The following is a 16750-nucleotide window of genomic DNA, read 5'->3' as shown; positions in this document are numbered from 1 at the left end:
CATCACCCAATGCTTACATTAATATACAAAACAAATTTATTCACAATGAGATAGACTTATATGCATAGTCTCTCAAACTGTTGATCGGAACAAACTATGGTTTGCTTGGAATTACAGCAAAACTGTTTATCTGTTTTGAGGGATAAGGACAAACTTGCAACGTCTGGGGACCGGCTAACTCGCTTTTAGGCTCATCGTATCCCATGGAATTCGAACATTAAACTATCTATTCCAACGTACAATACTGTTCAGATGTCGAAACGAATCGCCTTACAAGAATTAGTGGATACTTCCTTCAACAAACCAACCAACCAACCAACCACGAAAGAGAACAGGCCTGAAAATGATCTCACGTAGGTGGCAGAAAGGATTAAATCTCGTCACCGCAAAGTTATAGTAATCTAGATATCAAGATAAAAAAAAATCACTTAAATTTAAACCTAATCTTTTGTCGAAGTTTGTGATCAACGAGGCGGATCTGATTTTAGCGTGCAATTATTGAATTATACGGATACAGTTAGGAAACGTGAGTATTATGTATGCTTTAATTATACGTAATAACATCGTGATGGTTTCTAATTTATTTATCCCAACGCCACGCCTAAAGGCGTACTGGGAATAAGTAAACGTGAATTCTTAATATACATGTATAAACCTCTACTTCAAAGGCAGAATTGGCACGAATTGAACAGATCTTATTTTAAAAAAAAAAGTTCCATAAATCGTGATATATTAAGTGGTAATAAACAAGCATATTTTAACAATATAATACTATATATCAAATGAATATTTTAAAGAACAATAATTCTTTATTCAGTTAATGTAAAATATTTTGGAAATGGGAGGACAGAAATAACATATAAGGCACTGGCTGTTGTACGTCAGTTGCAATTAAGAAATGTACGTGCATTTTTTTTTTTTTTTTTTAAATAAATTTTGAGAATTACCTTTATGATATCCATGTTGATCACGAACACGCAGCCGGCTTGACTTGGTAACGTGACCTCTTTCGGCCAGTCTCGGTTCGCGGCATCTCTTTGGTTATGCAGTATGTTTTTTTTTTTTTTTTTTTTTTTTTTTTTTTTTTTTTTTTTTGTGAAGGAACCACCTTCATTGTAAATTAACAACGATGCTACGTAGGGTAAAATTCTTCCACCAATTTCATTAGCAACTAGTGATGATAAAACGACTTCAGCAACAGTAGAATAATTTCGTTATTTCATATAATCTGAGTACTAAACAGTCGTCCAAATTAAAACCAAATGCTTTGATTAATGTTCATAATGATCACATATAATATATTTCATCAAAACCTGTCCGTTCCATACAACTGTTTGTGAGAACTGAGAACAGGCACACAACATAACAATTACGTCCTCATATACTGTTGCAAAACGTGTTTTATGAGGATTTGGAAAACGCAATGCAAATATTAAATTTTTTTGCTACGCTTTGCAAATACCTAAACATCTATAATTCATATTGTCAGGTTGCCTGTACGCATATAACAAACTACACTGGCTTGTCTACTTTTAATGAAATGTACTACAATGTGTCACCAAAATCTAGTTTAAGCAATTACAATTTTTAAAGTTAATAATTAAATGTACTTAAAGGTAAACTCAAGGTAATTAAATGTCCATAACCATGTTAATCCCATTTTATGAAACTATACGGAACTAGAGTTTCGGCGCGCGTAGAATGCTAAAATGCTGACTTTCCCTCAATGTAACGAATTGAGGGAAACATACAAAACACTTCGGTTTTGTATGTTTCTCATGCCGCTTACCACTGGCCAATCCATTTCTCTCTTAACAACAATAATTTGTGTTGTTAACAGAGGAAACATAACATACTGATTACTCTTCAATACGCCACCTAGTAGACACACGCAAAACCCTACTCGTTGCTATGAAAACAAGAAGTCTAAATCTATTTCATTAGAATGAGAACACGAAATCGTATTATATGCAAATCTGTTATTCAGTTACACCCCAGTGCAATCATACTATAGCATCTCTGTACAACGAACTCGGGAATTGAAGAATCGCAGATTATACACAAATAAGATGAAGGTTCGTTGGATTAGTAAGCCATGCGACGTCTACAGACTTCACTCAAAAACGTATCCGACGGATGTAAATTTCAATCTACAGAACAAGTATGAGTCAGTTTAACCATAGGCTGCTATAACGACTCAATATAACTGTGAGGTTGTATTAAATGTCATTTTAAAATAATAATAATAACAATAAAAAACGGTTATTTGTGTTATTCTGAATTACTGCCGAAGCAACTAAGGCTATGAGGCTGGCGGGAGAAAAAAAGGTAAAAGACTTAGTGAAGTATAAGATTTATATACTGAAAATACTAATGTGATATATTATACTGCAATCTTTAAACGGTTCTATTGATTTAAAGAGGGGGAAATAACCTTAATCAAAAGTGATGCGCATTCTGGAGGCCTAGCAACATCGACAAAAGACGAAAGTCAACTGCAATTCAATTCTAAATGTTCATAATTAACTGTACCAGACTACAGAAGCTGGTATGCTCACATACTTGATCAATTCAACTTTTTTTTCTTTTTCTTTTTTATTCATAAGGCTATTTTTTTTTCTTTTGAAAGGTCACACACTGGATTATATAAAAGAGGAGACAAGTCAAACATTGACGAAGGCAACTTTTAAATACTTTTTTATATTTATATTTGCCGATAGGCCAAATGTTACTACACGAGACATACTTTGAAGGAAACTAAATTCCGAATCGTGTGCGTGTGTATATATATATATATATATATATTTTTTAATCTTAAGATGAGTTAATCGATCTCCTACGGTTTTTTTTTTATTTTTTCTCTCTTTTTGTTAAATAGGCAAACCCCCAGAACACCACACGCATTTTACTGACGAAATACACTGCCTTTTGTTGTTCTGACCATAATTACAAAACAAACCTACTAAACATCAGTTACTTTCTGCAACTGAGTGCAAATTCTATTCATTTTTCTATCACTAAGTTAACTATTCCCAGTTTGACAAACGCATTATACCAGAGAGAGAGAAAAAAAAAATCTAAATCTACTTTCACGTACTTAGATTATATTGCTCACTAGATCATTTATCAGGGATGAGCAGATAATCGTGTTGAAGTTTGTATTATTTTTCCATAAAAACTGAATCTTCTCCAACTTCCAAACTTTTCTTTGGATAATGCCCCAGTTTTCAAATTGGATGAGATGTCTTTCTCTCTTGGAATCACTTTCAATTTACAATCTTTCTTGGCATAAAAAATATCACGGTCTCTCTTTTTAATTCCTATTTAGAATGGTCGAATCTGTGCAACCGTAAACAGTGTTTCAACATGTGGCATTCCTTCGAAAATTCCTCCTATACGCTGAGAGTGGGAGAGGAGAAATTGAACACAAAGGAGGATAAAAAATCCTCATCAGTGTTGATAAACGATTTACTTAATCTGTTCATGCCATTTCACAAAGATATACCGTTTCTGCTGTAAAAATATTATATTATTACTGCCGCTATTTCTCAAAATTCTCATCGATGGCTTCCCGTAAAAGTACGTGAAGAAACCAGCACCTCTCTTTCAAAACTCCAAATTTACAGAAAAAATATATCTTCCTTATCATTCATGCAGTCATATTGATTTTCTGTATGAACAACTTCCTTTCGTATATTCCATCCCATCTTCCTCTGATGCTGGACTCAATGACCTGTATGGGCAAGAAATCTGGCAATCTTAGAAACCGGATTACTGCTTATGAAAGAGCAGTTAATCCTTATTGTATTCTGTATATTATGTGTGTTCTACGGGCCGGTTTGCTTGATTGTGGGATGAAAAACCCTTCCATATGAGGCCGGATAACACCTTCAATTGATGAGATTCGAATTCGGGTAATTTTCAACCATAGGGCATCGTCATGAAAATCGAGTGCTAAGTGGTTTTTTTTTTTTTTTTTTTTTTTTTTTTTGTTTCTACCCAACCTTACACACTAGTAGTTTACATACTGAACAAGATTACTTGTCCGAAACCACCATTAAAAATATGGAAATTATCGGAAGCAATCGTAAATCCTTGTTTGCAGTCAAATTTCTGTATATGGAGAAGTCTTTATTATCACATTCAACGAGCACCTTAAGGTTCTGTTTGCTTTGATAATTGCTAGAAGGGATAAGTTGATAATAATGTTGAAGTTTGTCTTATTTTTCCCAAAAAACGGAATCCTTTCCAATGTCCAAGATTTACCTTTCGATAATGCCCCGGTTTTCTAACTGGATGAGCTGTCCCCCTTGAGAGAACTTTTCATTTTCAATCTTTGTTGGAATAAAAAAATATCACCTCTGTTTAATTTCTATTTAGAATTTACAAATCTGTGCAACCGTGTTTCGCAAACTGCCTAAGCATGTAAGGCTCTGACTACGTGTTTTTTGTTTTGTTTTTGAGTTCTTACAAAAATTCATTGGAACATCTCAATTTTCTATTGTAATCAGAGCATTCGCAGGGCCGCAAAAGAACAAATCCTATCTAGATAATACATTACAGAAACTTTATTAGGGGGTGAGTGGAGTTTAACAAAATCTGGGATAAATTAAATGCTTAGTACAACTGTTGTGAAGTTCAAGGAAAACACGGAAGAGAACTAGTCTGAACACCACTATTTTCACCACACTTTCAAGGCACTTTATGAAAATATGAATTTAAAATACTACCTTAAAAACCTGATAAAAATTGTTTTGGTTTTAATTCCTGGAATTCGTGAACTTGAAAGTAAGAGTTGGTACTCTTGAAAGTTTGTTGGAACTTAGTTGATTTTATGACGTTTGATTTTAAAAAGTATTCATCTATTAATTTATAAAAATTAAAATATTATCGTAGTATTTTGCTTTATGTTGTTCTTCTTGTGCCTTTTCCCATCTATTTGGGATCGGCCTTTTTACATGACGCGACTTTAAGCGATCCCAACCGACTTGTCGCTGAGCCTTACGTTGAGAGGAAATGTATTATTTATATCTGTAGATGTGTGCGTTTTCATGGGGACCGGTTTGCCTGTTTTAAGGGATGAAAAACCCAAGTTACCGGGAGAAAAAAAAAATCTCCGCCTCCGTATGAGACCGGCTAACTCACCTTTAGTGTCGAAGAGATCAGATAAAGGTTCCTCACGTCATGGACGGGAATCGAACTCAAGTGTTTTCGACCAAAGGGTTACGTCTATACCGACTGAGCTACGGAGGCTCTCGCTTTATACACATATTTATATAGTTTAGTTGGTTTCAATAATTTTAATGATCAAATCAAAACATACTCTATCGAGAATTTTTTTTTTATAAAAACACACAATGTTTGTTTATTTTTTAAAGATGGGATATTTAACTAATCTACTTACTAAATGAAATTTTTAATATATTCCATCTAAGAAAGGTAAATCTAAAGTACATTTTGTACCTATTTGTATTCATTTTTTTTTTTTTTTACATAATCCGGACACCTTGTTCTGGAGAACAAACGCTGAACTTTCTGAAGTCACTTCAGGCTTCAATAAGCGGGAAGTTGGTCTCACACTGGCCGATGAAATTCATCTTCCACTTTAAAAAAATTCACAAAGATCCAAGCCCACGGCGGGATTTGAACCCACAACTAGTTTACTTGGAAAGCAAGTGCGCTAACCACTCGGCCAATCAGGCTGCAGATTTCCCGCCTCTGGTCTAAAAGAAGGGACTGAGTACCTATAGCTCCACTGATTTCTAATAATAATGGCTTCTTGCTTAAATATTTCAAAACAGAGAGGGCTAATTTGTCACAAATTTCGCTGGAAAAGCTCACTGTAAATATGCTGTTACCAAACAGTTTTTAGTGGAGCTTCCATATCTCAGACGGCATTGACGATGCCCTTTGGTTAGACGGAAAACGGGTTCTAATCCCGCCTTATGGGCTTTTCAACTGAAGGCAAGTTATCCAGTGTCGTACGGAGGTGGAAGGATTTTCACCTCATGAAAATCGGGTTTTTTCATAGGAAAACCAGTCAGAAGAACACAGGCAATTTACAGACATAATACACTGGCCTCACGCTTTGATTGGTTCAGTTGAAATACTAAGCAACAAACAATTTTTTTTTTTTTGTAATTTACTAATTTAACAGAATGAAATAATATCTAAATAATATAATAAAATAGTATCCAAATCCGGGATACAATTTTTCTGTCAAAACAAGCAACCAGTTTCGTAGGAACACGTGACATAAGACTTTGATTGATACAGTTAAATCTCTATATGTGTAACGTTTTAGTTTAATTTTCATAAATACAGTATATCACCTAGGATCGATTCAAACTTATACAATTCAATATTCGCCGATTATCTAGCAACTGATAATCACATTTTTCGACCTGTTAACCGCAAATCTCCTTAAATTAACTGTCTCTTTCCACTTCCCATTTCGTAGAAATAAAATCGGCCGAAATTGAACGACAATCTCGCAAATCAAAAATATATTTTTTTAATAAATACATTTTTTTTTTTTTTTGGACATTTCGGATTAAAGCATTTTGAACCGTTTCTGACTTCTGAGATAATTTTCAGCATTGAGAAATAGGACTAAATAAGGCTAAGAGATAAATTTGTAGAGCGCAAAATAATTAAGATATTCTTGATGTTAATCTAGCCTATAACAAACATTACTTGGACTGAAATTTCGCTCAACAACTCATTACAAAACGGATGAATTTCATAATTCATGCAGACAATGAAAGAAGAAAAAAAAAAGAATCGGGAAGTTCGTTAATTTAGTTGATTAAGGCTTTAACAGTTAAAGGGAGAGAAAGGTGTAATTACTCTCGTTCACCTCATGTTTTGTGATTACCTTACTACTCACGAAGTGTGCAGCTAAGCAAATCGTCGTGATTTAGCTAATGTAAACATAACCCTAAACAACAAAACCTGCCAAATAGGAAATCACTTGCACGAAGAACGCACTACACGCCAGCCTATGTAAATGTGAAGACCTCACCTAATTAGTCTTGCTTCTTAAAGCACAGAGTTTGCACGTGCAACATCTGCCGAGAACAAGGCAATGATTGTTAATTAACAGTGAAACACCAGAAGCGCAAGTAACCATTAACAGCAAACGATCCAACTGGTGGCGACGAGCTTGTTAAACCTCTGTTTCTAGATTGATTATATTGAAATATACAGAAACGCCTTTTATCTCATATCGTGAATTCGTTTTTTTTTTTTCCTCCCCATTCTTTTCTTTTTCTCATGTAATTTTTGTAGCATGATATAGCACTGAAAATTAACGAAGAACGAAATGAACCCAGCAGCTTTCTATAATCAACTTTGCATGTGGCGCCCTCATTACGTGTTTGTCCTAATGACTTCCATTTCGCGACGACTGCAAAAATGCAATTTTGTTTTAAGTGAAGATGAGCGCTTGCTATAGAAAATATGCTTTTACGAATTCAACTAACACAATCATTCAAAACCACTTGTCATAATCAAACTATTACTCACATTGTATTCTCACACTATATAGTGCTGTTGTAAATATTTGAAATAATACTTGACAAAGAGAGTTTCGTTTTCAGTTTTATTCTATTTAATTTTTAAGCAACCTGAAATACAAGCACTTCTTTCTCTATGCACTATGTAATTAAAAAAAAAAAAAACCGCTAGTATTTAATATTTTTTTAAATCCATATTTTAAATACAACACGTAATGCGGTCAAAATAATATTATATAATAGACTTTGAGCGCGCTAATATACAAATCATATCGTCAAGAAAAACAGAGACGACTGTTGCAAAAACATCGTCTATTTCGTTCTAGACTAAGTATTTTAACTATATATTTAAAGAAAGGCAATTAACTTGTATATTTCATGGAAACAGCGATCATATTTGCTGATTACGAGCGAAACTACTCCCATTTATAGAAAAATTGATTATGCAAGACAACAAAGTGCTAAGATAAACTGTGCGATGACCGGCAATTCCCAACAATAGAAATCTGACATTTCTTAAAAAAAGCATAATTCTGAAAAAACACTAAAATTGTTAAGTGAAAATTTTTAAACTTACTTGACAATATATTTTAGTCAAATGAGATTGGTTTGGAACGCTAATCATGTGTAATATATTTAGATTTCTTTCTTTCTTTCTTTTTTTTTTTATTTTAAATTTCTGTTTAGGATTAATAACTTGCGGGGAGGGACCAAAAGGAAAAGCTCCATTCAGGGACTCTCTTGGTCCCCGAATTTTCCATAACTTTTGAAAATATTTTTCGACAATTCTAGTTTTGTTAATAGTATGTCAATTCTTTACTTGTAGCTTTTCAAAAAAAAATTAATTGAACTTATTTAATTAAGAATAATTACAGTTTAGTACAATTTCTGCTGTGATGTCGTGCTAAGAGAGGAAATCGTCACCGGCATCCACCACTTAGAAGTACATTATTAAGATATCCAAATTCCTAATTAAAAACTCATTCTGAAAACACACCCGCTCTTAAATTCTTGGTCATGTTGCTTACCATGAGAAGTCTCGCCATCCTTAATGATACTGTGATAATCTGTATCCTCAGCAGCTTCTTGTTGAGTCAGGATTGCACTAGTTGATAACAGTACGCGGTTCTGGTGGGAGACTGCAGCAGGGTAACACAATGCTGTAAGAAAGTATACTTTTGCTATATTGCAGTATATAAATCTTTACCACACGCATTTACAGTAATAAATAATAATATACTTGACGTGTCAAATGCTCTAAAATTAAATTACTTACTTTTTTACTTTAAAGGCATCTCAACTACTTAGTGGTGGTTGCCTCGTAATTCTCTTCTCCATTCGTGAACGGTCATCCTAGGGGCTTTCTCGCAAACCCATGGTTCGCATCACCTCCACAATTCCTCCATGTGAGTTGACGCAGTCTTCTTTTGTCTTCTTGGTGATAACCAATTCATCACTCTCTTGGACCATGTCTCCTGAGGAATCGGGTGAACATGCCCGTACGACTGTAAAGATTGAGACTCTAAGTGGACCATCATTTCCTCGCGAATACAATCTCTCCATAACAGTCTCGTTCCGAACACTTTGAAAGCGACACACACACACACAGTCATAAACCATCCATCTCCAAAGCTTTTATAAAACTTTTCCTAGTATTCAAAGTCCATCCTGCTTTCCCCACACGTCACAAACAACACATCTCTCTACTATCATTTGGAGTGTCATCTCGGTTTCTTGCCGAATGTCTTGACTCCGCAACCCATTCCGGACCTAGTCGATCATCTACATCTTTCTCAGATGCTCCTGACTTATAACACATTCAAAGTATCTGAAACGATCTACTGTTTTGAGTTAGCTGTCTCTGCATCCTTCACCAACTTTCCATGCTGTCAATCAGTTTTCTCATCAAAAAATTAGTCTTTCCAGTTTTAAACAATTATTACTTGATAGTCGGCAAGCGTCTAAAAATGAATGAAATGTCAACTATTTTTAAAAGATGCGAATTTTTGGATTCATAGCTATTATAACGCCATGACATACGAAAACGATAAATCATTACTCCTTTAACAACAATTTCTATTTAGATTTATTTATTCATAACTAGCAAAACTAAGTGAAAAATCAAAGCCAGAGATTTAAATGAAATGATAATTTTGTGACATAATAATCCTTTTTATAATGTTATTACAGATAATTAAAAAATGTTTTTAAAATAATTAACAAAATGTTAATAGAGGATTAATTAGGTTCTCTTTATGAAGTTTTCGTAAAGAATAAATCTTATTTTAGATTTTAAGCCTTCTTTTATGATTAAAGTAATTCAACTTAAGGAATTTAAAAGTGCGTATGTGTATCGATACTATTCTTCTTATCTTTCGATCTCGTAATGAAGAAAGTTCTTCGGATAATTACCTCCGATAATAAAAAGACGGGTTTACAACGAAACGGCTTTTCAAGCTCATTTTCGACTGTATTAAAGGGAAACTACTGCTCAAGTCTCTTCTTAGCGATTTTCTTTTATCCGGTGATGGTTTTATTAAACTTTGCCACCAGTTATCAAGTGCGGGAAAGCTGTATATTAATCCAAGGACAATAGCGCCAAGAAAATGAGCAGATTAAGAAAACGATATTGAGCAAGGTTATGTTTTTCCTATAAATTTAGTGCAAATTTATAAGGACCTATTTAATAATGTTAAGAAAAGACAACATATAAAAGCCTTTTATAAACGTACAGGAAGAAATAAGCAGACACCTACCCTTGTAGATTAATAATTCAGGTCAAGAAAATGATAACAAGGAATGATCCGATTGGGCTATTTTGGAATTACGGCTGAAACAGCTAAGACTAAAGCTAGTACAATATGTCCGTTAGTGGTATGTGGTTCTGACAAGTGTGAATATTTTACGGGATGAAAATTCTAATCTTCCACATAAGACCGGAAATGATCAGTGATACCATCCATTATCACAATAACTGCACTGAATTGATTTTAAAATTCATGTTTATTTAGTTTTTTTTTTTTTTAATGGAAGTGGAACACCGCCTACCCAATATTCAATTCCTGGAGGCTGGATAAGACTTTATTAGAATCTGATATTTGGAATTTGTCGCCCCATCTACGTTTTCATCTCGATGTGACAAATTGTAGGAGCCTAAATTATATATAATACTAATAAAATATAGGACAGGAAAAAAAAATAAACGTTGATCCTTGTTAAAGATCTAAATAGCAGCATAGGAAATGAATACCAGAGATGAGCGGGATAACATTCAATATTATATTGAAACAAAAAAGCGCGTACGAAAGTTTTAAAAAGAATCGAAGTCTAGCTGCTTTTGAAAATAATCATTAACCGAGTTAACCAGTTTTGATTTTTCTATCCTTATCAGCAAGGATATATAATAATCACTCAAGCAGATGACATCGTTATGTTAAAATAGGATATAAAAATTTCCCATATAATATGCATGTGTTCATTTTATGAGCAATTTTTCATGTATGAAACATTTCATGAAAAACATCACAGAAATGAGGTAATGAGGCGATTAAAAGAGCTTAAAAAAAATTGAAATTTTGTTGGTTAAACTATCCAGTAATAAATAACAAGCGACGCGATCTATTAGCGGCGTGTACACTTTCTTGCCTATTTTATTCCAACTGTGCCCAAATGTCAGGGAATCATTAACGCAAGAAACAACTATATTCCGAATTTGGTAGCAAACGCATTAACGATGTGGCTTGTAGAGTTGTTTGCGTAGGAAGCGACGTATCTACTCAATGACTCTATTTCAAACCAAAGGACTGTATTTTTCAGAAGCCCATGAGCAAAGTGAGAAAGAAGCACTTTGAGGAGAACGCGAATCGCCCTCCCCTTATGACCAATTGCATTTTTGTCGGGCAGCAGAATATCTCAGGGGCTTTCTCAAGATCAATCGGTCTAGTTTTCATTTATTTATTATTAATTAAATCTGATAACTACTTCTACAACTATCGAAGTCACGAAACCGAAGGCTATTATTCGAAACGTTACATGCATGAGACAAGAACAGTGATGGGAAGAAAACAATTTCTGGTTCACAAAATAGCATCTTTTGTCCTTTCACCAATGATCACAAGAAGCACGTTGAAGAGTTCAAGAAGCCAATACCTCTTTCTTTTGTTGATGTTTTTAAGATATGTATAAATGAGAAATGAAACGATCCCAGCTTGTCCCAGATATCCAATTTTCTTCACTTCATCTTTATTTTCGTATGAATATTTCAGAGAATGGATCGACAGATCAGGCAGAGGTCTACAATGACTACACCCGTTTTCATTTACAGCACTTGTTCGCCGTCATATGTAACAAGTTAACGGTTCACGCAACTTCGTGTACCAAGTCCAGATGGGACGGTACCATAAGAGGGAGGTCAGGAGTGACTCACCCACATCTGTTGCTGAAATGTATAAAGGGCGGCATAATTAAATAGACGCGCTGGGGTGAAGTAGGGGAAGGTGGAGTTGTACTCCCATCTGAGGGAGTTTCACTTGTGGAAACTACATCCGAGTACCTCGACTATTACGCGATCGTTTACAGCACGACGGAGAGAGCTGTCAAGTTTATAAGATGGATTGCACCCAAGTAGAGTTCCGTTTTGTGTATATAAACAGCACGTATTTATACGCGCTAAGAAGTCTGGCACTATTTCTTTACCAACAGCTTCGAATCGAAAGTCTGTCTGCAATTCATCCTATTCCCCCCCACCGCCAACCAACAAGCGCAACAGCATGTTTTTCCAATGAGTAAAATACATGTACTCCGAGTTCATTAGGAATTTCACAACGAACACAGTGAAATTCGTATAACACGCTGCGAGAATTGAAAACTAACACGTGAAAAGGCTTAATGATAAATAACGAACCAGAAACTATTCGCGACTAACGAAAAAAATACTTGTTAAATAAATCTCCCAGAGGAGTTGAGCAATTAAAAAAAAAAAAATTCAATGAAAATTCGTATTCTATGCAGATTTCTTTGACGTGACCATTATACCCCTACATATATAGCTTTCCCGCAGCTCGGAGATGCAATAACTTATAAGACTGCTATGAAAAATGGTATGGAAAAGACTGTTCCAAAGTACAGAATGAGAAGTTCTCATTCCCTCTAATTAAATTAAATACTGAATGGTATATTGACCAGCAGTGGCCAGCTGGTCAATATACCATTCAGCTCCAGACTCACCAAATGTCTATCAGCAGCAGCTTGTGTTCGTAGATGATTAGAGGGAAGTGGAGGAACAGTAGTAGTCAGTTCAGTAAAGCAGTGTCGATACTTATAGCAAAGACGGTGCAGAAAGAGAACGTCTATGGGAAAACGATTGGAAGGAATCAGTGAGAGAAGGGTCGGCTATTAAGCTAACTCTTTTTTGGATACTATCTAGCATTTAAGAAGATTTTTGGGCACCTCCCCAGACGTGAGAATAATATTCTAAGGCTGGGCAATTTGGGATTTATAAAGTGTTAGGAGTTGGACCGAAGAGTAGTAATGTTTAGAACGCAAAAAGAATACCAATCTTTTTTGGAGGCCAAAGGAGCTATGGACGTGATGTGTTTATGCTAAGATAGGTCAGATGCGAAAGTCAGCACAAGAGAAAACTGATCTTGATTTGGGAGTGGAGTATTAATAAAAAAGTGAAGGAGAGTGATACATAATATTTCTGTCATAGGTAATGAGACAGGATTGTGTTTTGGTAGCATCAAAATTTACTAACTTATCTTCACTGCACTTGAGAATGGTTAGAAGATCATGAAGGCTAAAGTCATCAGAGTACGTAAAAGATTTTGTGAATGACGAAGAGGAATGAGGTGTATTGTCATCAGCAAAGCAATGAACAGGATTGGACGTTAGTGACAGAAGATCATTGATGAAATTTAGACCAAATAAAAGCATTTAAAAATTAAATTTGCATTTTTATGTGAATCTCGTCGATGAAAGGTTGTAAAAGGATCGTAGGGAAGCTAAAGTAATCCAGTTTCCGTGCGCCAGAGATCAAATATGTTCGTACATGATTTTAGAGGGAGATGTGTCCTCCAACCTCAGTCTGGCATGTATACAGACTGAGGGAAGAGGAATGCTGATATATGAATCAGCTTTTAGTCTTCGGTAAACACGGTGGTGGTCTCAAACAAGATAACGTAAATCGTTTACTACCTAAAGACAAATTACTTTGGTTACTTGAAAATATCTGTATGTAATGTCATAGTCTAGGGATGGGAGAGTATGGTACAAATACAGTTTTGTGTTTGGTTAATGGAATTGTGTGTCGGGGGGGGGGTCGTGACTCGCGCTACTCGTCAAAATTTTTTTGGTCTGTCATGAGAAAAGGTTGTCCATTCCTGATCTAAAACAGATAAAATTTTTCTTCTTTATTGCTGATGAAAAAAAGATCAGCAATAAAAAAGAAGAAACTCTCATTTCCCATAATGAAATGAATAATTTATTTTCAATCATTAAAAACATTTAAAATATACTTAGTATTGTTATAAGGTTACCGGAAAGGAATCAAAAACATTAATATTCCAGAGTCAAAGAGACACTGCAGCTCTGACATCCTAATTTCCAGTTACTAACAGTCGGGTTTATTCCAAGGAATAGATTTGTCTTCAACAGTATTTCCAACGTAAAATGACACTAAATAAATGCATCCACCTTTCCTCACATCTCATGGGATCTCTTGTTGCTTACGTTTCGTCAATAAATCTCTAATTTTACCTAATTACAACCAGAAAGTGGGGCCAATTAATCTAATAAGGCTACTAAAGGTACTTATCCAAACTTCAGTACAATAGTGTTGTCTCTAAAAGGCTTTTACGGTTCTACATGGCAACCGGTCGCTAGCTTTATCATCTAATTACGTGTCTCGTGTGTCATCAGTTCGATCACTTTGATGTGCACACTCGAGGGGCCACAGAGAGATTCAAAACTTTGCCTCTTGTTTCATTTTTAACGAAGATGGAGTTCCATAAGAAAATGTATTCCCTAAATAGCTCTATCGCAAATATAAACAGATTTAATTTTTGCTTTAAATTACAACTATCTTTGAGTACAAAGAAGCGTGTTGAAATTTTATGATCTACACCTGATCTTTAATGATTACCGGAGATAATCATAAAAAAGAAAGAAAAAAAGCGAGTTTCGTAATAGCGTATATGTATAGCGACGTTATTAATTATAATAAATAAATAATCTAGAACCAACAGTTTTTGTTTTATGTACAGTCTATCCAATGAGCGTCTAAATAATAATAAAGAAAACGAATTTAAATTAGGTCACTTTAATCAGGCAATTATAGAATGGCGACACAACTTCACCACAATTCAAACATCAATAGCACTGGCACTATTATTATCTGCACACTGGATGATACGTTGCAAGGTCTAATGATTTATTTTTCTTAACATTTGTGGTGTGAGGCTCTAGAATAAAGTGCGATCGGTTTCCTTTAGTTGTTCTGTCGTTTCATATGTTTTGTAAATATTGATTGAAATAGATCAAACTTTATTATCTGGGGATATAGGGCAGATTGAACTGTATGCAATTCTATTTTGCAATAAAATTATTACTTTGCATTATTTAGAAACATTTTGCCAGCAACGGTGGTTCCACTGGTATAACTGAAGATAGCTGGATAAATTTTGAAAAGTGCCTAAATACTGAATTTCAACAAAATCTGCTAGCCAGAGCAGATGAACAACAGGCGTATGGGCGGAAAAATCGAACCGAAAAAGAGCTATGCATTTTGCGAAATGTACCTAAACATACAAGAACATGATTTAATCATCATTATTATATCATCAATTTCCTGATAAGTACCCTCAAGGGGTAGCACTACATGAATAAGCTTACATTATTATTATTATTACATTAATCCCCTATCAACAATTTTCCTCCAAATTAATCCATTACTTGTCACCACTCCAATATTATCGTATCTCACATTTCATTCTTCTTAGGTACTCTTGACTGAATCAATCCACCTAGATCTGATCTTCGTCTTTTTTTTCTGGTATTTGACTGCCATCTTGGCGTCAAATACCTGTTTTGCAAACCTTTCTTCATCCATTCCATTTAAGTGGCCTTAACACCTTAGATGAGCGCTACTCAAACATTCTTGAATACTAACAATGTCAAGTTCCTTTCTACCATCTTCACTTTTAATATGATTCTGCCATTGTTGCAATCTGTTCACTCTCCTAATTTTTCTCAGAACTCTCATATTTGTGGTATCTAGTCTTTGATTAAGTGCTTTGTTTCTAACCCAACGCTCAGATCCATAAATTAAAACTCGTTCTGGTTAATTGCTTTCCTATTCCATATAAATTTATTCAACTATCTCCCCAACCATACCAGCTTTTCTTATTCTGTTGATTTAATCAAACCACAATTTATTATCCTTTTCGGAATAAGTTACACAATACTGTGCATCGCACAACAAATGACAGAACTTCATATAAATCCAATGTATTCGACATTTCTTTCCGCTTTACTTCGGGATGCATCTCTACCTGATGAATTTTCTGTTGATGCTTCCACTTTGTACTGTAACTGTTTCCGCGCTCTTTTCCTCCCAACCCCCCTTTTTTTTTTCATTGATAATCCTCACCTCTTGATTATAAGTAAGATGATTCATTCTTGATAATCTTCTATTCACCTAAGAAATTTCAAGTGCGTAACTGTTATACATGAGAGATGAGACGAGTTATATCAGGCTTACTGCTGTATGATATTTGGAATTGTGAAGTTAAAGAGAGAGAGAGAGAAAGAGAAGGGAGGGGCTACTGATTTAGAACTGTGGAAGTAGGATGAGTGATGAAACCGGGAAACAAAATACATCCTGTTCTTCTGATATGAGTCCATGGCTCGGACTTTCTTCAAGCCAGGCATTTTCAAGAAAATAAATAAATTAAAAAAAAAAAAAAAAATATATATATATATATATATATATATACACACACACACACACACACACACTAGGGGGCTCCTCCCCCTGACGCCTACGGCGCCCCCCCGTGTTCCGGACCGGTAGGCCGGTTCTCCTTGAATTCCGATGACTCGAATTTTGAAGATTCGACACTCAGGGTAGCACCCGAATTTCAAAACTTACATAAAAACGTTAGCCTACATCCGTTTCAAGCCGACGTCACATCCGTTTCCAATTTCAACTTATAATTTTATAGTATAGAATAGAT

The 16750-nt window shown here is 34.8% G+C and overlaps 1 protein-coding gene across 1 annotated transcript in view; it reads right to left on the bottom strand.

Annotated features, from left to right (window-relative positions):
• The window catches only part of Trap1 (TNF receptor associated protein 1), a 271125-nt gene that overhangs the window by 202474 nt on the left and 51901 nt on the right, over positions 1-16750 (bottom strand). The window contains exon 2 of the mRNA XM_090403299.1: positions 8546-8677. Coding sequence (XP_090259425.1) covers positions 8546-8677 — 132 coding nt within the window. The remainder of the gene's footprint in view (positions 1-8545; positions 8678-16750) is intronic.

The sequence above is a fragment of the Typopeltis vanoorti genome, chromosome 13 (assembly GCF_054136105.1).
Source record: "Typopeltis vanoorti isolate ZY-2024b chromosome 13, IOZ_Tvanoo_1.0, whole genome shotgun sequence".
NCBI lineage: Eukaryota > Metazoa > Arthropoda > Arachnida > Uropygi > Thelyphonidae > Typopeltis > Typopeltis vanoorti.
The sequence above is the reverse complement of the archived record's forward strand: the minus strand, read 5'-3'. Positions and strand labels throughout refer to the sequence as shown.